The sequence below is a fragment of the Balaenoptera acutorostrata genome, chromosome 4, assembly GCF_949987535.1.
Source record: "Balaenoptera acutorostrata chromosome 4, mBalAcu1.1, whole genome shotgun sequence".
NCBI lineage: Eukaryota > Metazoa > Chordata > Mammalia > Artiodactyla > Balaenopteridae > Balaenoptera > Balaenoptera acutorostrata.
The window spans coordinates 35,797,115-35,820,973 of record NC_080067.1 but is presented as its reverse complement, the minus strand read 5'-3'; the positions used below and the strand labels follow the sequence as shown (position 1 = coordinate 35,820,973).

At 33.7% G+C, this 23,859-nt stretch overlaps 1 protein-coding gene across 3 annotated transcripts in view; it reads right to left on the bottom strand.

The window, feature by feature from the left end:
* Positions 1–23,859, bottom strand: part of TSC22D2 (TSC22 domain family member 2) — a 55,494-nt gene that overhangs the window by 8,108 nt on the left and 23,527 nt on the right. For 2 of the 3 annotated variants that reach the window (XM_057545037.1, XM_057545038.1), the window contains one exon: positions 524–575. In XM_057545037.1, coding sequence (XP_057401020.1) covers positions 524–575 — 52 coding nt within the window. Of the gene's footprint in view, positions 1–523; positions 576–20,219; positions 20,379–23,859 lie in introns of those variants that run through there. The other variant, XR_009008103.1, reaches the window with a different exon arrangement.

Genomic DNA, 23,859 nt, shown 5'->3' with positions numbered 1-23,859 from the left:
AGTTTGAGACCAATGGCCTTTATTTATAATCTATCTATGGTTTTAATAACTTGAATCAAAATATTTTAAATAATATGAGTAGAATATCTTTAAGAAAACCAAAAAATTGACAGTAATAGCAGAAATCAGAATCAACAGAAACAAGTCTATTAATTAAAGCTGAGTAAAACAGTCACTGTAAATAACCAAAGGATGGAAGAGATTCCAGCTGAAGTTTTCATTTTAATAGTCTTCTGTCTCTAAATTATTTTTGATGCTGAGATATTTAGGGGATCAAATGCATGTTGATTATGTATATTCCCCAAAATGGCATGAAATGTAACATGTTCAAGGGGAACAGGGGAAATATTTATTCCACTGGTATTTCTAGACTAAAAATTCTCAACATTCTAGCATTTTCAACCAAATCTCATTATCAAAATACACTCTGGTCAGCTTGGTTTAAAGAAATTAGGTATTTGTTTTTTAGAATTGATAAAACCCAACAATTTCTGAAATGAGAGGACTATAAAGTTTTACTTACCATTGCTTGTTCTATTTTGTTGTCAATGGCTACACCACCTCCCCCAGATGCACTGGAAAAAATTAGAATATTTCATTAAATTATTCTAAAAAATGTAAGCTCCCTTCCAACTCTTAAAATAATTAAAAACAATTGTGTTTTACTTAAAACCAAAAATAGTAATTTAAAGTAGATTATTAGTCTATTCTCACAATTTCATACTCAGAGCTCTCGTTTTGAAAATGATCTCAATAAACAGATGGCTTGTAAAAATCTTTGTAGTTTCAATATTTCTAATTTGCCAATGACATATATATGCTACTTTAAAAAGTAACTCCCAATTCTATTCAGGAGTTCTCAATTCAGTGAACTTAAGATACATTTTGAATGAACAGTACCCTCTCCACATCTCTTCATTTACCAACTATATATTCTAATTGCCTTCCACGTAGAAATTCCAGTGGTTACTTATTGCATTAAATTCAGATGATGATTTTTCTACTATAGATTTTATATTTTAATGTCTGGTTTTTAAATTTTAAAAACTGGCTTATAAAAACGATTCAGAGGGCTTTTGGGCAAGCAGTACTTGCAGGGTTGGTTAACAAGGAACTCAACATTCTGGCAGACCTGTATGCTTTGACTGTAGTTTACTAGCTGGCAAAAATCACCTACTAAGGTATGTGGTTTAGACCAATTTTTCCTAGAAAAAATTGGTAATAGTCTAGCTGGTAAGTACATCCCAAGTTTAAATATCACCTTAGCATTTCTGTGATAATGACACAGGAGGTTGAATAATTGTTCTCTTTGGCAGTTTATATTTTCCCATGTATATAGCGAGGATCTATATCCTTTTCTTGGTGTTTTTGTAAACTTTAAAGAATAGTTATTAGATTTTCTTGTAAATATAAATCGGATATGTTAATTTACTGTATCAATACAAAAAGAGGTCTTTAAACCATTTTTATACAAAACTTTTACTACATACTCTTCATTTAGTATGTAGTGCTAAATTTAGGTGCTAATATATCTGAAGACTATTTTGCTTTAGATGATGTGGACCCTCAATGTTCTATCAGACTGAGCCTCAGAAATATCTGTCTGATGTAGTGGTGCCTTTTTTTATTATAATCTAAGTAGATCTGGTTATAATCCTGGTTCTGCTACTCAGTACCTATATGACCACCAGTAATCAACTATTTAACTTCCCTGGACCTCAGTTTCCTCATCTGCAAAATGAAGGGGCTGGTGTCAATGCCTCAGTGGACTTTGAACTTTTAAATCCTGAGTCAATGTGTGGAAAACACTAAGCTTGTTTATCTGAGCATTAACCACATTAATTACAGATACTACTTCACTTCTTGCTGCTGTTGCTAAGATGAAAAGGGGCTTCTGTATACCTAATAACTGGAAAGGATATATAGATCATTAATAAATACTTATATATGTTAGGCTTTAAATGCTTGTAGAGAGCAAAGTATGGCTTCATGTAACTATAAACTACAGAACTATATAAACTTTAATGTAAAGTTCAGTTCAGACACCATATAGATAAATTCACCAAACACTGGTCATAATTTGGCAAAAAAGATAGTGATAGGCATTTAGATTAGAATTTGCCTGAGAATCCTAGATTATACTTTATTTTTTTACTTCTTTGTCAAGGAAAAAATGCAATAGTTTTAGTCATTTCACGACTTAAATACATTCAATTCTTTTAACACATCAGTTTTAAATAGAATCTCTTAAATGCTAACTTTAACACCAGTTTTACATATTAATGAGCAAATGAAACAAAAAACCCAAATAAACCTCAAAAACCTTAAAAAAAGGTTTATTTCTTCTTCTTCTTTTTTGATAATTAAAACAAAACCTAGTCAGTTTCCAAACCATTCCCTCAGCTAAGGAACAATAATTAGCATCCTATTCTTTGCTGATATAATAACCTCTAGTCCTGACTCAGATCTCTTTTACTGCTACGGAGGAACAGGTTTGCAAAGTATAAATGGATCATGTTGAAGATATGTGTCTCTTAAAAGGTACTACTATTCCAATTTTGTTAAACACTGTACTTTAACAGAATCAAATCAGTCACAGATACAATTACTATCACTACAGTCACCTTTGGCCACTCTGAAGGCTGTTATCAAGAATCCTACAACCTACTGCAGAGGTTCTCAAACTTTAGCATGTACCAGAGTCATCTAGATGTTTTATTAAAACACAGATTGCTGGGCTCCACCTTTCAGATTCAGTAGGTCTGGGGTCGGGCCCAGGAACCTGCATTTCTAACAAATTTCCAGGTGATGCCAATTCTGCTGCCAGACAAATCATACTTGGAGAACCACTGGCTTAGAGATGAAAATTAGAAGAGAAATAATAAAAAAAACCTAACTCTACTTAAAAAATTTCTTAGCCTTGTATGCAAAACCCTTTATGACCTTGACCTCAGCCTTCTATGGTCTCCTTTCCTCTCATACCCCAGCTGGTATACTGTGTTATGGTCTTTCATAGCTATTTGCAGTCTGTGGAACATATGTCCTCTCAGGTTTCCATGGCTTTGCAGAAACTGCTCCCTCAGCTGGAAATGCTCACAGTTCCAATTCACCTGGCTATCTTTAACTTGTTCCTTAAGATGCTCAGTGCCGCCTCTTCTGCAACACCTTCTGATTTCCTAAGGTAGAACCAAATATTCCATCCCTTTTGTGGTCCACTAAAATCATCACAAACTTTTTATAGTGCATAACCAGGAAATTCTGGCTCCTCCATATACCCACTGTGAATTCTAGGAAATTATTTAACCTTTCTAGACCTCTTTTTTTTTTTTTTTTAAATCTAAAATAAGGATTATATATCCGAATCCACAAAACTCCTGTGAGGATTAAGTGAGTTTAAATAATACTACCACTGTTAACTCTATTAGACTGAGCTCCTTTGAGGGAGGTGGATTATCTTATTCACCTCTGTGAAGAAGTGAAAAGTGCTTGGCACATAGGAGCTCAAATGCATACTGAAAGAGTCAATATGATAGTAATTGGATTAGAAACGATTACTGGTTCATGTTAGGAAGCCATTACATTTTTTTGAGTTTGAATAAATCAGTAGCTCTCCATGTGTGGTCCCTGGACCAGGAGCCATCAGCCTCATCTGGGTACTTGTTAGAAATGTAAGTATTCAGGGTCCACTCAGACCTACTGAATTAGATACTTTTGAGGTGGGACCCAAGAAATCTATTTTAATAACTCCTCCAGGTAATTTGAAAGAAACTAAAGTTTGAGAACCACTGCTTTAAATAGCCTGATTTTTAATAAAGATACCAATATGGTAGTTTTAAATATAAACAAATAAGAGTGTATTCTATTTCAAGATCCCAGAACATGGTTTAAGATTACTGTTTCAATGAGGGAAACAAGTTTTCCGTTGTGTTCAAAGTCAACATAGTGGTTTGGGCTTTATGCTCTTTTAAAATGAGAACGATCAGCCAAAGCAGAATGAATAATTTTCTTTCATTTGTTTCCCTGACCTAATGTTATAGTATTAGGCCTTGTTTTCTTTCTTATTATTGTATTCACCACACTATAACTAGATGCTTAATCTGTTTCCACACTTAAGTTCCTTAAGGGAAGGCTTCCTAAGACTTTGTAACTATTCTGTTAAACTACAGAGTGCTATATAAAAAGGGATAATTTTTAAAAAGAAAGAAACTTTCTGTTACTATGGGTCTCTCTTTTAGAATAAAATCGTAACTGGATTAGCATTTACTAGATGAATAAAAAACTGTGGGTATGGAGGGAACGGACAGAAATACAGAACTATGGGAAAAAAAAGAATGACTAAATGACTTTTTATATAATGAATTTTCATTTACTGGAACTGCGGCTCCTGAAAGAACCAAATGAGCTTGAATTTAGTGTTTAAATAAAGTAAATTACAATCACATTCCTAAGAAAAGTAAAACTTAAAAGTATCAATGGTACACCAAGCTAGATTGGATTTCCATGCTGTTCATCTTTTAGTTCATCCCAACTGGCTCCCCACCACAGCTTTTCTTCCCAGGCCTGCTTACTCTCATCACAATAGATTACTTGCAATCTCACTGAGAAGACAAGAGGCCAGATAGGAACCTCTGCTCCGGCATCACAAGTTTCTTACATTTGCCTCCTTCTTAAAAGGCTAACTGTTTCATCCATGCTCTCAGCTCAGTGACTCTGCAAATCATCCCGTCTTGCCTCTCTAAAAATTAAAACCAGTGAGGGCACAGTTAGGCTAACTTGATCTCACATTTAAGAAAAATTTTTTATGAGAAATCAACTTTTTTCTTTATTAATGTGGACAGAGACATCATGGCTACTGTTTAAGATAAAAATAGTGCAAATTTCTTCTCTATTACATTTTGGCTACGTTGTCTTTCTTCTCCTTTCTCAATACAAATGCTTATTAAAAAAAATTATTTATTTACTTATTGGCCACAACCGCACAGCATGTGGGATCTTAGTTCCCTGAGCAGGGATCCAACCTGTGCCCCCTGCAGTGGAAGCGCTGAGTCTTAACCACTGGACCACCAGGGAAATCCCACAAATGCTTATTAACAGAGCAACAGGGTAGAGGGAAAGAACACAAACGACTGCCCACTTCATGGCAGCACACACCGCTTAAGTGAGTCTTTACTACAAGCCTGAGCAACACTCTCACTTTACAGTTGAGGAAACTGAAGCCAAGTAACTTATTCAGACACAACCCTAGGGAGAGGATTAAAACCTAACCTAATTAATGGCAAAACATATGCTTTTCCTATCATAACAGTCAGATTGTGAAAGGAAGAAAGCAACTATCTATAATGACCTCAAAGAAATCCAGCGTTGTGTACATTGTGAAAAGTGCTTTAACCAAGCACCAAATGTTAGTTATCAAACCATAACCGTGGATCCAAAGATTAAACTATGTTCATAATATGCCATTTACCTTATCTAGCATATTCCTAGAAGAGGTTCAGCTCTGAGAAAAGACTTCTTAGAAAAGGGACTTGCTCAGTGATCTTTAGACAGTCAGTATAGTTCACCTATTGGCTAAGGACTAAAACGTTCTTTTGGTTTGTTAGAAAGATGAAGATATCTTAAGATGATATGGATCTATATGCAGAATATTATAAAAAAAAATTTACCTTGCTTTACTCCAAGACCCTCCTAACTTTCTCTGTTGAATCACAACATAATTAAAAATCCACTACAGGAATTCCCCAAATTACAAAATAAAATGTTTTGTGATGATAACTTATTTGAGTTGGCAAATCTCGTATATCAATACTTATGTTAAAGCTCCCTTACCCAAACCAGGTAAAATCAATTCTTCTTAAACTTACAAGTTGAAGCTACAATCTTTCTTGGAGGCCAGTCCTCAGGAATCAGGTACTGTTTCCAGTAAATCATCTACAACCTTAATCCCCTTGCCCTGCTGCAATAAGCTCTATAACATCATTAGTGTTAAAAATGCTTTAATTCTAATCTGGGCAACATTTTGCCTCTTCTCTAAGAAATGTATGTTTTGCTTTTTAGAAAGAAACTGTTAAGTCACTGATTGCAAAAAAATAAATCTAATGAATCTACAGCTCAGCAAGCCTATCAAGGTTAAAAAGAAAAAAATCCATCACCCTTCTGTAAGACAAATTTAAAAAACATTTACACTTTAACACAATTTAAGAGCAAATAACAATCCTCCTTCCAAAAAAGAGCCTAAATAGATAAAAATCATGTAGACAATCTCTGGCCAAATGCAAACCTCTGTGGTTAAGAATAAAACTATTAGACAAAGTTAACAGTAAATTAAGCTAAGAACTCAAAATTGTACATATTCTAATTATTAACCGTAAGTTCTACTAATGTAAAAACAACCTGTTTAATTTCATGATTTAAAAACTCACAAAAAGGCCCCATGGAGATTTTTATTATCAGTAACACAAAATAAGTGATTTTTGTGGATGATAAAAGCTATTATTCATGCTAAACAAGCAGGGAAAATGGCTACTCACAAAACTAAATGTTATTATCTTCTCAAGTAACCAATCTTACTGTGAAAAAAGCTTTTTACCAAGGAACTACTAAAAACTGAGCTAAATACTTATATAAAGATTGATATTTGTTTTTATCATCTATAAAAACTTTGCTCACCAATGCCCTCAGCATATTTCACATTCATCTAATTAATTTCACGTCAAAATCCTGACCAGAAAAGAATATTTAAAAAGAGGAAAAAAGGACACATGCTGTGGATTATACCAATGTCAATTTCCTGGCTTCAGGTATTATACTATAGCCATGCAAGATGTTATCACTGGGGGAGAACTGGGTAAAGGGGTACATGAGACCTCTCTGCACTTTTTTTTATTTTGCAACTTATTAATCTATAATTACTCAAAATAAAACTTTTAAAAAATATACATATACATGGTAAAGAATAAATTCAGAGAGTATACACAAAAAAGTATACCATCAATACAAAGTCCCTCTCCTACCTCAGACCCCCTCTGTCCAGAGTCAACCATATCATCTGTATTAATGACCTTAAAAAAGCCTATTTAGGAAGAATTTCTTTACTATTTTGGAGAGGAGTAGGAGAGGACTTTCTAACTATATGCCTCAAAATATATATATAAATATATTTTTAAAAAAGCATCTTTAATAATTTCCCTAAAATATAAAGTACTTCTAGGAATCTGTAAGACAAGAAGCCCAAATAGAAACACGGGTAGAATTCACATGAACATTCACAAGACATGAAAAAATACTCAACATCTCATTCATAATAAAAATAGAGATTAAAACTATAATGTGATATTATTTCCCTAAACAGACTGGCAAACATACTAAAATTTAATACATAGTTAGTGAGGCTGTGGGAAAATGGGCCTTCTCTTCAGTGCTGGTGCAAAGTGGTATAATGGTATAACCCTTATAGAGAGCAATTTGGTTATATCTAATAAATTTTACACACAACACACCATTCACTCTTTGAGCCAGCAATCCTAAAAGTGGGAATTTATCCTATAGATATTTTTGCATACATAGGAAACAATGTATCTTGAAGATCCTTAAAGGTAAAGGTACAGATGTGTGTATATTATCATTTGTGTGAAGAGGGAGATAATATACATTGTATTTGCTTGTATATACAATAAAGAGACTAGAAGGACACATACACTAAGAAAGTGCTTATCTGTTTAGTTAAGTGCTTATCTGGAAGGCAGGCAGAAGGGGAACAGGGATAGAAGACTACTTTCTCTACACTTTGAAGAATACTGAAAAACACATTCCAAAATGAAAATGACTCATGAAGGAGTTATTTCCCTGTACAGTGTGAACTCAAGACATGAACAAATGGCCGACAGGAAACAAGAAAGGAAGAAAGGGAAGAGGATCAACAACTCCACTTGTATTTGGAACTATTTCCTTCTGAAAGATTAGGTACTATGTTTAACATACAAAATAACAATCAATATAAATAACATTTCTGATTTGTAAAATTTATTTCCTTAGCTTAGGGTGAATTAAAATCACTTAAAAATATGGTGTAAATAATGTTTATAACTCCCAGTATAGTTATTTCTGTTCAAAGTGACGCTAGTAAGTAAATAGTAAAAGTCTCTCCAATAAATATCTAAGATACAATAGGCTACATAACCTTACACAATGTTGCATTAAAAATGAATTCCAAAGAAGGTACAGATAAGATTAATACTAAGTTTACCTTATTCTTCCAGATCTCTTTACACTTCAAAGTTATGATATTTTGGCAGAATTATTTTAGTATTTGGTAGTAAAATTCTGATATAATTATGTTTTTTTTTTTTTCTTGAAGAGCTACTCTAAGGAAGCAACTTAAAAACTAGCCAAACTAAACATTTTTTTTCTGTTAAAACAGTCAAGATGGAAGATGTAAAAATTTAGTCTGGAAAAACTGGAGACTTACACAAAAGTAAAATAGCACAGCAATTTTACCATTACAGGCCAAACAGTCCAATAAACTCAGGAAGTTTGTTTAATATTCTATTACCTCAAGTTAAATACTTAAATGTAATAAAAACATGGAATCATATCTACTTAAGAAAAATGAGCTTATACACTAGTTAGTTATTTCTTATTAGACTAACATTAGGCAAGCTTTGACACAATGAAAAAGTTATTTCCTTCCTCTGAGTCAGATTGAAAAACAAAAGGGTGTGAGAAAGGGGTAGGAGGAGGGGGTGGCATTTTCCCCAATGTTGGAGTGCTTACATTTAGAGCAGACTCTCTTGAAAGAGATTTCATTTTACTGTTTACACAGCAGCAACAGGTAATTTGATGATAGCATAATTATGGGGGAGTGAAGGATACATAACCAAGGGGCTTAAGTCCAAATTAAAAATTTGACACTATAGTCTTGGCTACTTTAATTTACTTCCTGGAGACTGGGAAAACAGTATTATGATTGACAATTATCTAGACTGAGATGTACACTGGTACCTGAGAGTAAAAAAAAGGAGAGGGATTAGAAAGGAATTTTGCCAACTGATGTCTAGTTCAGAATAACTGACAAAAACCTAAATAACATAGTTATATTGAAAAGTAATATAGTGGGTGTATTGATAGTTTCATATATTCATTCTAGATATTCTAAAACCACTCCTTTAGTCTGCTGGGATAGAAGCTGATGGTTAACCAACTTCTAAAAACATCAGAATTTATGGGACCTCCCTGATGGTACAGTGGTTAAGACTCCACCCTTCCAATGCAGGGGGCGAGGGTTCGATTCCTGGTCAGGGAATTAAGAACTCACATGCCACACGGCACAGCCAAAAAATAAAATTAAAAATAAATAAATAAAACATCAGAATTTAGTGATTAAAGTACTGTATACTTTAGTAAAAGATCTATGGTTTTCAATACTATTTTAAGGACTATCTGTCCTACGAACTACAAAAGTTTAATAGAAGAGAAAAATTCAATGAAAATTCTTAATATGAATGAAGACATTAAAAACACATGAGTTCAAATTTCTCCAGCTGTGTTAGGAAAAGGATAAAGATTAAGAAAAAGCCTTCCAGGGAAAGGACTATGCTTAACAGCCATTTTGTAGTTAAGATCAGTTCTCCTTTAAAAGGTTAACAATATAGTATTCCTTCCCTTTGACTATGAGGAAATCACAGCACTTTCACCACCTAAGGAAATGTTCATGGTGTAAGTATATAAAAATGAACAAAACTGGAGAAAGAACATAATAAAATAGAATGTCAAGGGACACCAAGGGGGGAAAGTGGCGGGGGGTGGTGGTGGTGGTGGGATGAATTGGGAGATTGGGATTGACATGTATACACTCCTGTGCATAAAATGGATAACTAATAAGAACCTGCTGCATAAAAAAATACGTAAAATAAAATTCAAAGAGAAAAAAAAAAGAATGTCAAGGGAAATAAAAACAAAAACGTAAAGCTCTTAAGATTTGCATTTCATTTCAGAGACCAACAAGCATTGAATAAATTTTCACTTGGCAGTGGGCCTATTATAAAAACAACCTATGTAGCTAAATTCATCTAACATTTCTAAAGTAACGCAGAATTCTTCAGCAATGACATACAAATGGGCCAAAGGGGGGAAAAATCAGGAACTAGTTTACTATAAATTTCTAATGCTAACCTTTACATTATCCCACCCCACTTCCTCCCAGTTCCAAATGCCTGCTCAACTTTTGAACTGGGTAGCCTAAACTCCTTTACGACCCTCCATGGTTTACTTTTACTCTCTTTTTTTTTTTTTTAATTTTTTTTTTTTAATTTACGTTCTTTGATTTATTTATTATTTATTTATTTATTTATTTATGGCTGTGTTGGGTCTTCGTTTCTGTGCGAGGGCTTTCTCTAGTTGTGGCAAGCGGGGGCCACTCTTCATCGCGGTGCGCGGGCCTCTCACTATCGCGGCCTCTCTTCTTGCGGAGCACAGGCTCCAGACGCGCAGGCTCAGTAATTGTGGCTCACGGGCCCAGTTGCTCCGCGGCATGTGGGATCTTCCCAGACCAGGGCTCGAACCCGTGTCCCCTGCATTGGCAGGCAGATTCTCAACCACTGCGCCACCAGGGAAGCCCAACTTTTACTCTCTTTGTTCATACTGTTTCTCACTCTCTAAGTACTTCTGTGGAAACTCTACCATTCTTTTATAGATTTCAGCTCAAATATTTTCTCTTCTGTAAAGGCTTCTCTAACCCTTCCAGAAGTAGTATAGTAAGTCATGCTCCACACTACACTTATGGCACTAACCACATAGGCTATGTTTTAACAGTTGCATCTGTCTCCTACCAGACAAAGCTCTACTGGCTGTACAAAAATCTACCATGAGGCTGGCAGCCATTTAATAAAGAATGCCACAGATACTTGGACTCAAAAACTGTATACTTCGAATTTGAGTCCTAAATATATACTTGCTACTCTGGGCCCCCCCTCCCCTTTTTTTTTTTAGCTATAACATGAGGTAGCTGTATTAGATCAAAGCCACTTCCTACACTTAATGGCAAAACTGACTTTTTCCAAGCACTCCTTGGTATTTAATAAACATGGGTAATGCTATTATTTTAACTAAACTCAATAAATAATTGGGGAAACATTCCTTAATCTCATTCTTCATTTTCAGTCTGAAACTACACTTGCCATATGTTCTTGCTGCCTAATATTAACATCTAATCCATATATCTAGGTAATCCAAATTCCTTTGGAAGTAACAGGTCATAAATCCTGAACAAACTTTTGCCTTTTATTTCCTAATAGCCAAATCTCAGTAACATTTACCTTTCTAGGTGACACTTTTGCTAAAAAAAAAAAAAGTTCCAATCTGTCGCCTCTGCACACGCCCAATACTCAACAAATACTGGGTGGAAGAACATGAAGTTAGATAGTGTCCACCAGTGGGAAGATCACTAGATGTGGAATTAGCAAATACACATTGCAACTTGGCCTCACCTCAGATTTGCTGTGTCCAGAGGTAAGTTATTCTCATTGGGCTTTTTTTCTTTCATCATTAGTTTTAGAGACTTTTTATGAAACTTAGTGTAACCACTCAAATGTGGTGTTTTGTGTATGTGTGTGTGTTGGGGGGGGCAGGGTTAGTGAGAAGGAAGGATAGTAACACTCAAGACAGGTCTTAAAAAAGTTACCTAAGCAAGCAAAGGGGAATAAGGGATAGCAGGACACTGCCAAATGCTTGGTCACAGGGATTAAGCAAGGGAAAATGAAAGTTTTTATAACTGAAGCACAGAGAGTCTGTGAGAAATCAGAGGGATGATAAATGAAAGAGACTCATCTATAACAAAGAAAATGCCAAGGATGACTGCAGTTTTTAGCATGGAGCAACTAAGGAGTGGGGAAATGGTTAATGTGTCACAGGAAGATGGTTAGATTTCTTGAGGGATGGGGAGTGAGTGGCAGAGAAACCTGAGATGAAAATGAGAAATTTGAAGTTACATTTGGGACTTTTGAATTTTGAGACATCTGGGCTATAGATCATGGTGGAGAAATAAAGAAAGAAGGTTGAGAAATAAGGAATGGTTGCTAGCAATAGGCATCTAGAACTCTAATCGCTGGTGACGAGTCTACATTTGAGAGTTATCAGAATGTGGTAGGTAGCTCAAATTGTGAGAGATGAGTTTGGTTAAAGAGTAAAGACAAATAAGGGCCAAAACACTGGAGGAGACTAGCAGGTAAAGAGTTGTAGAAGATGGGATGGGAAGAAACTACTACCCTTTCTTGGGAAAGCTAATTATTTCTTTTGCTGAATGGCCTCACATTTGCCTCTTCTTTCTCAAGCATTCCACGTTCTATTTTTTTTCAACTCAGCAGCTATTCTTGAACAAATCCTCTCAATCCCATTTCCATGATGAGGCCTAACCAAATGAGTCAAAATGAGACTATCTCCTTGAATATTAAATGCCAAATACCAGTGAAGAGCACACAGATAATTTTTGCTCATGTTATAGCTAATCTCTTCATTTATGTCCATTTCTTGAAGATGCAGAGATATTATTTAAAATAGCTTTACAGAAAAAACATAATTCTATGGACAATATACTTGACAAAGCAAAATTAGCCACTAGAGTTATCTGACTAAAACCCAGCTTTTGTTCCTAGGTTAATAATTAATCTTTCTTTGCCACCTTATGTCCCTTCCTAATCTGTCCCCAAAGTCCAAGGAGAGTAATAAATGAAAATGGAGGTTATCAAGGAACTGTTTCAAAGTAGGGATAAACCCAGAAGAATAAAAGTATCATGAGGTTTTTTTAAAGAGATAGTTGCTTCATTAAGGGACAGCACCAAAGCATGGTCATTACCCTTCAATAAAATGAAGAGAATATTCTATCAGGGAAAAAATCTGGTCTATTTTACTTTTAATAAATCAATGAATGTTTTGCATTTGCGATGTTTTAAAAATTTAGGTTGGTTTGGGTTTGAGCAAAGAATTAAATTGCTGATCTTCAACAAATACAAGAAAAGTATTGTGAAGAAATGCCCTAAAGAGTTAAAACTGTCTAGGTTATCACTTTACTACCACTTGGCCTAACTCTCTTTTGCTCTCTACTTCACTGTGGGGGTGAGACAGCTTACATCTCAGCAGCTGCCGAAACAAAAGGCTGAATTCTAAAAGAGTAATAAAGTGGTTTAAGAATACAGGCTTTAGAATTAGACAAGCTGGTTTTAAAATCCCAACTCCACTACCTACTAATGAAGTGATCCTACCAAGTTAACATACTGAAACCAGTTTCCTCATCTGTAAAATGGGGTCATGGTTGTACTACTTTAAAGGATTACTGTGAGGATTATATGAGACTTTTTACAATAGTAGACACTTAAAAAATTTTTGTTCCTTCTATTGTTTGGATCAATTTGGATTTTGACACTATATAAGGTCTACTATCCCAGTGTATCTTGGATTACAAATGAAGCAGTGACGTACAAATAAAAATTATGATTAGTATTAAGAAACAACCTTTGTATTTATGTCTCACCCAAATAAAGAAATAATCCTAGTTATGCTTTAAATTTACTTGATTTCTTTGTACTCAATCAAATGTTAAAGATTCAATGCAGTCACAAAATATATGCTAATAAAAACTGTTTGACTTGAGATTTAAACTTACATCTATTTATTAAGCACAGCATTCTGTGGATTGAACATTAGTAAAATTCTTATTGATCCTCGATAGAATCTCAAAATTTCATTGTTCAGAATATAAATAATCTTAACCTACTGGGGGAAATTTTTCCAAAGGCCACTGAGATATAACTGAATTGGTTTAATTCAACATAAAAACTTCCAAAAAACTGTTTAGCTAAAACTATCTCATGCCTTTCTTTAGTGTTACATGACATTACAACAATAAATATTACTAAAAACAACTCAAAGGAGTGGGATAAAGTGTTGTTTTGCTTCTAAACCACATTTACTCTAGTTGAGAATCACTGCTTTAGAATTACCTAACTCAAAAAGGAATTCTGGTATAGGACAATAAAGAAAAGTATAAAGTAGTAGTATTATAAAATCAAAAGGGTTATAAGGTTTTTTTTACTCAAGGAGAACTGTACTCAGATACGTACATTTTCAGTGGCAAAAAGTTTTTAACAGCTAACTACTTTTTCTCACTTCTTTCTTTCTTTATTTTGTTTTTTGGCCGCTCGGCTTGAGGGATCTTAGTTCCCTAACCAGGGATTGAACCCGGGCCCCCCGGCAGTGAAAGCACCAAGTCCTAACTACTGGACCACCAAGGAATTCCCTACTTTTTCTCATTTCAATCTAAATCCACATCCTTGAATTATTCTAGGCAATAACAATTCTGTAAGATAGACATGGTTAATGGCAGAACTTTACAATAGTTTGTAGGCATCAATTTACATAAAAATTTTATGATGATTTCTAGACTTACATCATGACTTGAAATTTGTTAAATCAATTTAGATTCTAGAGATAAGAATGAAATGAAATGGGATGCTTTACCAACATAATCTTTGCTCTCTTCCTTTCTTGCCAACAGGCCCCATCCCTCTGACTCTTCCATAAATAATTCTGTTTTTGTTGTTTTCACTGAATGTTCTTCTCCCTTGAATTAAACCTTAAAGGCAGGAGTTGTGTCCATCTCAAGGGTCTACTTATTGCAACACTCTGCATATAATTGATACTGAACATTTAATTGAAGAAAAAGATGGAATAAAACATACAGTATTTAATATATTATCTAATTATATTTTGTAAATTCAACATGAACTTATGTCAAGTTGAGCTTACTGTGGCCAGGAAAAAGAGTTCAGAAATTAACCGGCTACTTAAACTATTAGAAACTAATTAAGGGTATCACTGGAACACAGTGAAAATGGGAAGACTTCCTGAGAATTTGTTTTTTTCCTCTCCCTGACAAACTCAGCTTAAATAAAAAGCTGATAAATCTTTTTGTGATGAAAGCATCTGACTGATTGTTTCTCACTGAGAAGGAAGAAAGTATAACATTTTTAAATATAATATAGGCAACTGAAGTAAGTAGAGAAACTAAGTTTGAGGAAAAGAAAAGTCAGAGCTCTATGGATTTTCAGGTTACTTCTGACAAAATTATGCCACTGAAACTTAGCAGTTCCATGTATGGAACATGGTGATGACAAAGTCATAGTAGACTCTGTGGAAAATAAAGTGGACTTTAAAACCTCAATGATCTTTTGGATAAAAATCTTGACAAACGTCTTTTTACATTAGAATCATGGATTCAGGGGAAAATCTTTTTGTAAACCTAGTGAAGGCTTAATTGTATAATCACACTTCATAAATATCCATCTATGGGGTATTCCCCAATATCATTCTCTATAGACAGACAGAACTGAATCTAAAGGGAAAAAGTAAAAGAAACCAACAGCTATCCTGAAAGTGGAAAGAGGAGGCCAAAGACTTGCTGGTTTGGTCAAGTCACAGAAAGAAGACAACTCAAACTGTCATGTCTTTAAGCATGTGTCATGAACAAGTAAAACTTCTAAGTGAACTAGATCCAGGATTCTGAAGAAATTCAGATGTACTTCACTCTTTTTACACTGGTGGATCAAAGCACATATAAAGGAGTCCCATGAAACTCCTACATCATCACTAGAATCAATAATTTCGAAGAGGGGAAACATCCTTGAGATCTCTAAGATGTTAAGCAATGTCTCCTTATCCATTTTGAAAAAGAGCTTTAGAACTAAAACCGATGACTTAAGGCCATGAACTAGAACCCATATTCTTGATTATAGCAGATATGAAAACTAACAGAACTAACTAGAGAATATGCTCGGTTCAATGTTTCCATAGACTGTACTGCAGCTTACATTTTTACATGAACCTCATCTCTTTCCTAAATCTTTAAGTGATGGCAAGATATTTTTCTGCTTTACATTTTAGATTCTCTGCTGTACAGGAAGGGTTTATAAAAGGTTTAAACATGAAATGGAAAAACAAAGAAGACCAAGATGCTAAGATAAACATCACTGGAGGTGTTCAAAGGCTAGATGACAACTTGGAAGGTGTGTTGCAGACATGATTCAAGTATGAGACAAGTGGTTGGAATAAATGACCATTAAATTCCCCTCCAACTCAGATTTATAATTCTAGACTCAGAAGATAAACTCGGAGGTGGTATCAAATAAAAGGGCTTTGGCTCTGGAGTCATACCCAGGTTTGAATCCCAACTCCATCATTTTTACGATATGACCTCACACAAGTTATCTAGCCTCTCCAAAGGATAATAATAGGACCAGATGCTAGGATTCAGTGAGATAACACATGAATGTCTGGCACATGGTAAGCACTTAATACGTTAACTATGTCATCTGTATTAGTAAGGTATAGCAGCCTAAATCTAAGTGTCATAAAATACTCAAAGAATATTGCCTTAGGAGTTAGGTGATTTACTTTTTACAGCTGACTCTTGCTTTTTAAGGAAATACACTATCAAATAAACATAATCCCAGAGTTTACAGTTTAATGAAAGAGACAGACAAGTTAGAGGTGTGATAAATGCTCAGACAGGGCAAGATTATAGAGGGTGTTTTGGGAGCATATAATCAAGATCTAGGGTCAAGGAAAAATGTTTAGTAGAGGAAGTGCCACAGTTGGGTGGAGAAGAAAAGGATACACACACACAAATGTTCCAAGTAAAAAGAACAGCAGGTACAGTTAGCCACGTTAGAAAACTCAAATAATGAACGCCAGTTAAGAAGTTTGTTGCAATTCCAATTAAGAAAGGACTGTGCCCTGAATAGATGATGAGAGAGATGAATATGCTGAAGAAATACTCAGGAGGTAGACATGGCAGCACTTTGTCATTAACTGGTTATGAAAGATCAGACAGCTATGGAAGTTGGCTGTGAAAAATCAGGGAAATTTGAACGTAAGGACAGATGCACAGGTAATGAGTTTGAGTGCCAAGTGCATATACATGGCTTCCTACAGCATATAGAGGACATCCAAAGCCATCTATATGCTCTTAGCATGATGAAGAATGGGTCTGGACACCATCCTGAGTATACCAATAATACTTAAAAGGACAAAAAGAAAGGAAAAGTCTGCCAAGGGGACTGAGAAGAAACAACCAGAGAGGTAGGAAGAAAAACTGGAAAGGACGGTTTCACAGATGTCGAAGTATCAGTCCAAAATTCAAAGCTTATATATATCAGTATAAGCTTTGTACAAATGGACAAATATTTGGAACACTAAAAACTATTTAAAAGCTACTTAACCATGATTGCAACTATTAATATCCATGCATATGTGCTCAAAGTCTGGAAGGGAATATGTAAACACTGAGACAGCAATTGTGTTAAAACATGGATTAGGTGTAATTGTTCTTATTCTATTTCCCAAACTTCCATAGCTTAATTTTCAAAGGGTACATATATTACTACTAAAAAAGCTGGGGTGCAAATATATTATCTGAAAGGGGACTTTTAATATAGGATTCTCATATTCTGATGACCTATTATGTTGTTTGTATATTTTCAATCAAGTTTATACTTGACCTGCAGTCTATTTCAATTTAACTGAAGAAAAAAAATTCTTATAGTTTTACTTGTCTTTGTTTTAAGCAGTACTATTATCGTAGATTTACCTTTAAGCCATATTTAGACTCAGGAACTCTATTATAAACACTTAAAAATAGGGAAAAGGTTATAAGGTTTGGAGCTCATCTGAGGATAAAAATTCAACCAATGAAAAGGATTTGCACAAAGTAGGTGCTCAATAAAAAAATCCATTTCCCCCCCCCCCCAAATAAATTTTGCTGCAAAAATGTTTTAAAAGTAGGCATAAAAGAGGTTTCTTTATAGAATTATTCACAACTAAGGGCAAATGTGATGTGGCTTAGTAGGGGGTTTTACATGTGATTCATGTCCCTATCCCAAGAAACATTCGCGGCTTGAAGTAGCTTTTTAAAATGCTTCCAGTGTTTGCTATTTATAAATCCTAAATATTAAAGGGTGAATTCCTTAATGGTTACACTTAGTACAATACTATTCTAGTAAGTACTAAAACTTTTCTAATACATATATACTTGTTTATAATTATAAGCATTAAATTTTTTTTAAGCATTAAATTTGAATGGAGGTTATTTTATAATACAATAAATGATTTTAGGTAGTAAGCAACTTACCAAATTTATTTTTTGGCAAGTGATTTAAAAGATGGTTTTATAATGAGGATGACCCATTGCTATTAATACTTAAGTTCAATGGAAATCAAATTTATGTATTCACATCTTCATACAACATGAAATTTTCCCTTATCTTATCCTTCAAGTTTTCCAGGGTTACTCTCTATACCTGCATACCAATTGAGAGCCCAGGCTCCACTTAGAAAGCTAGATCTGAATCCTAGTTCTACTACTTAATGGCTATGTGACCCGAGAAAGTTACTTAATCTCTCTAGGCTTTCAATATTCTTCTCTATAAACTGAGGCTATTGATAGTATCTATACTACTGCTGTGAACATTAAATGAGATAACATGTCAAAAATACTTACTATGGTATCATGCTAAGTATTTTTACTTAGCAGTCACTGACACACAGTAACCACTAAGTAGCAAAAAAAAACAACTACTCTGTGGAGCAATCCAATCAACATTTGAGCACAGAGACAGACAGAAGAATGCAATTTCTAAACTAAAAGCAATTAGGCTCTGATTTGTTCTATCAGTCTAATGATCACTTACAATAAACTAGCCTTGGAAAAATTTCAGTAGGAGTTAACAGATCAGTGTATTCATTAAAAACTTTCTTCATAAGTCACATACTTGGGTGTCTAACAACGCTTGTCCCTTAGACACAAACATTCACTAGCAATGTTACTCAACTGTTTTTGAAAACCTGGCAAATGCTCTGAACTTTTCACTGAAAACATACATAAAGTTCTATCCAAAATTCCACAGGCTTCAGGATCCCCTGAAGGCCACCCACTGACTACTAAATATGGATATCCTACTAAAGAAATTAGAACATACTTTCCTAACTACCAAAGTTATACAGATATATTGTAGAAAATAAAAAAATAAAAATGAAAAATATATATAGAATATGGGACAACAGTTTTGTTGTATTTCCTTCCAGACTACCATTGATTGTTATTACTGGTTTAAGAACCTTAAGTTTATATACAGAATATGATCAACACGAAGTCATGGAATACTATTATCTGAAACAATTTAGAATATTATTTAAAAGATAGAACAGGTATGTGTGTGTGTATAAGAGAATAACATATCTCTGGTTAAGAATAAGGTCAGAAATAGATATTGTAGCCTATTTAGATTATACTTTCAAATAACTTTGATAGACTTGTAGGATATGTGCACCATATTTTAATGAAAATATTAATTCTAATATTTTCTGTATAACCTTGGAAGTATAACTTAACCCAGATTCTTTTTCTTCATACACAAAATATGATGATCATCAGATTAAAGATTATGATATCCTAATCTAAACTGTATTATTCTGAGAGTCCCCCTACAAAATACAGCTGTGTAAAACAAAGCAAAATAAGAAAGTATACAAAACAAATTTGAAAATTTTTGCTTTCTAAGCAGAATACAGTTCTGAAAGGAAATGTTTTTTCAGGGCACACAAAAAATGTATATTGACTTCAAATATATCATTTTCATTTGATATTGTCATCTTAGGTGTTCTCAACTAGGAATTGAGAACATTTCTTTGGCTTTTATTTTTAGAGACAGCAGGAAAAATGCCTTTTATTGAGAAAAATAAAATCCCACAAGTAATAAAACTATTTAAATTATATTTCATGGAGAAAATGGATGAAAATTTTTTTATAAAAATAAAAGATTAATATATTATTTCTCAAATATCTCTTGGGATATTAACTAGAAGGTATATGGGGCCCCTAACTATATTGTAAGCATCTACAGCAGATGCAATAGCAATATTTAAATAATCTTACTATAATATAGGATGTCACTTTATTTTTTAAACTGATTATTAAACACCACTGCAAAGACAGGGTCTTGAGCCTCATGAGACTCTGAAAGAATTACATACTCCAAGTATTTAAAATTCCAAGTTTTAACTTATATATTTAATACTATACTCTTAAGTTATACAATGTGCTCAGTTTGTTCATAAATATTCATCTCAATACAATAACATCAGGTATAATACATAAAATCTAATCCATTAAGTCTTACCAATTTATGACCTGATGAGACACTCTTGTGGACAACATTCAGTCCTTAGAAGCTAGAATAACCCTCCAACCATGTGAGGGCATCACAACTTTTAAACTTTCGGCTTTCGATCATTATTATGTCACATTCCTCCTCCGATGCTGAATTCTAAAAAAAATTCTAGCAAAGAGTTTAAGTAAATAAGTGTTTTAATCAAATAGCCTTTAGAAATCTTTTATAGCAAAGTTGTATGTTTTACCATGATTACACAACTGATATTTTGTACTTATTTTTTTTAATGTAAAATAATTTCATATTTGATATGGATACTTCAAACTTTAAATAACATGGACTTTCAGGCCATCAGAATACTTGTTAGTAGAGAGTCAAGTAGAAATGGAACCAATCAAAGGTTTAAGATCATGATCCAGAAATTATGATTTAACACCATAACTTGGTATAGACAGCTTTGTAGTCCTGCAGAATGGCACTTGAGTTCTACTGTTTGGTCCACATCCATATATGAATTTCTAGACTTATACAGCACAGGTGGCTGGATCAGTAATAATCTATATCATTCATTTAAATGCTCAAGACAGCATTCAATTTTTATACCTAAATCCTAGTCTATCTCTATCATCCCTGATTTTAAAATTACAGAACATGATGGAAAGAATGAAATTTTATTATGTGTTTTATATAATAGATATAACAATGTATCCTATTCAGGAGTAATCCTACTGCTCATCTGCATATGGGCATGGAAGAAAATTGGGGGTGGGAGGATTTAATAATGGTAAAACTTACTTCCTTAAGAATATAATCTTACATTTATTAAATTTTTTAAAAAAGCTTTCAATTGGGCACCTATTTTAATCGCTGGAAGGTAATATTAATAACATTTTCTGTTTGATAAGAATGCTGATTTATATTTTTCGTTGCCAGTAATCCACAGAAAAGGCAACCCACATATTTATGGGCATATTTTTACCTACATTAACCCCCTAAATAAAATGGCATAATGGGGTAAGGGGGAGGGGGAAAGGAGGAGGCCCTTATTCAAGAAGATTAACATGCGCAAAGCTATAGAAAACTCAAAGACAGCATTGTAAAGGAAACTGCAGCCATCTCTCCAGAGATATTTGACCCAAATACAGGGGGATGGAGTTACGTTGTTATAGATTTTAACTTTTAATGGAAATTTTCTATTAAATACACACGGTCATTTAAAAGTCTTCTATACAATCTGAAGATCTATTAGAATTTTTCCAAATTACAAATATAATCTTTCCAAACGTAATCTCACAACACATTTGACTTCAATAAAACCACACAACTACATTATAAGGCTGTGCTTTGAAAAGACAGTAATCACCTGGTGAAGGTAAAAATCCATATTTATTAGGATAAATAATAGTTTGAGGTTGTGGTCGTTTCATCAACATTATTACCAAAATGTTTTTAGAAAGTTTTTATGCAACTCGTCTCCTATCAACCAAAATACTACCATAATTTAAAAAACAAAAGAAGTTACTTTAATGATTTACTCTTTTGAGGGACAAGTCTCACGAGAAGATACAATACTTATTTAGCAAAGTAAATGCTTCCTGAGATATATCTATCAGTAATGCTGGTAATTTGCTTGTCTGTAAGGCTTTGATGAACTGGTCATTTAAAAGGCAGACTACTCGGTCCTTTGTTAAAGGACCTGCCAACAACAAGCACTGTTATGATAAATGCCTGGAAAAAGAAATCTTTGGAAGACAGAATTAAACCAGCCATATAAAGCAGACTTAGTTATTTTACTGTGAAGCTTATAAAAAAGATAATTTTAAGGGTGTGTGCACCATACAAATGTATAGGAAATTTAGGACGTAAGAGCTGTATACACTGAAAGTATGTAAAACTTCTGTACCAAATTTTTCCCGAGCATGCATTTTCAAAATTAGCTGTTACCGAGTAAAAGGCTCACAACTGAAGAGTTTCAATCACTAAATTCCAACATGTAGGAAATCCTTATTAAAAATCTGAAATAAAACTGAGTAACTGAAGTGCATGTGGATGAGTAACAGAGTTAAGATTAATTAGATATCCTTTAAAATTTAACTTAAAATTAGAATTCTCCTAAAAATGAATATTTATTTAGAAAGCTGTTCTACTATATAAATCATAATCTTGAATCTCTGGCAAGATTGATATCAAAAACAAATCTTGAACATTTCCTATAGATATCATTTCATTCTTCTTTAATTGCTGAGGGAAAAAAAATCCCATTTAACTGAGAATGTGCTATTGAAAGTTCTTATAGTATAGTCCAGCAAGAACTAGGCTTAAGTTTACCATTATTTAGCTTATTTTACGGCAAACTTATATTAATAGAACAAAAGAGTGAGCACAGGGGCAAAGAGGTAGATGACTTGCAATTTCCAAGTCATTATTTGAAAACTGATATGTGAAATCAGACAAACCTATACCTACGAGTTCCTAAAGGAACTTGCTATTTGAATGAATGTGCTTAGTTTCTTTTGGTACAAAGTTTACACTTTTGTACCAAATGTGTAAAACACATTTCTCTAAAAAGTTTACTACACTGTTTTGAGAATTCTTAGACATTATACAGATCAATGTTTGCTTCTGTAAAGGTCAGAAATGCTTATTTTTTAATGGTGAAAAGGGGAAAATGGGGCAACCCTGCATGCCCCTGATAATTACATATAGTCTTTCCATATGTATTGGAGAAATGAGGCTAGAAATATCAAAGATAAACTTATAGAAAAAAATTAGCCCAAACGTACCTAACAGAATAAGAACACTGACAAACAGTGTTCCAAGAAATTCACATATAAAAAGACATACACAATTACAGGAAACTTGTACCTGTGGTTCAGCCAAGATATAATTCAAGACAATGATCAGTTATGTTAAAAACTTAAAAAAAAGATGTTTAGCATTTTATGTATTGTATCAAATGCACCTACTGGTGGAAGATATGCAAGAATTTCATTAATGCAGCTTTGAAAACGAGCTCTAACAAGATAGTGATAGATATTTTTAACAGATCATGTTTATTCACAAATGATTCATACTCTTCTTTCTTTCAAAAGGAGTAGAAACAGCTTATAGAGAGGATACCAAAAAAAAAAAAAAAAAAAGGAAATTGAAATTGGGGGTGGGAGAAGATAAAAATGGAAAAACAAAGTAAGCAGAAGCAAGTTGTGTGTTACTCAAATATATGCAATAAGGTCCTGCAGGCTTTGTTAACACAGAGCTATATATTTGACTTTGAGCTCTTGTTAATAACAGTTAACATAAATGTAAATGTTCGTAAAATTTAAAATATCATCACGTGTCACACCTAAGAGTTAACATCTAATTTCTTGAAACAAACTATGTTATGACCATCCCAGACATACATTTAGCAACATTTTCTGGACTAAGTTAGCAATATCTAAGAAACAGCTGCTGTAAATAAAGACAGAAATTTTCTGAAGATTAATGGTTAATAGTCACTGTGAATATGAGTGGGATTAGTCAGACACAATAACTCTTTTTCCCTTCCTGTTCTCCTTCTAACAGTGTGTAGGTCTAGAAAGAGAATACCTTCTTTATCTTTATTTATCTTGATATTACCACTAGTAGACATGTATTAATAGAAAGATGT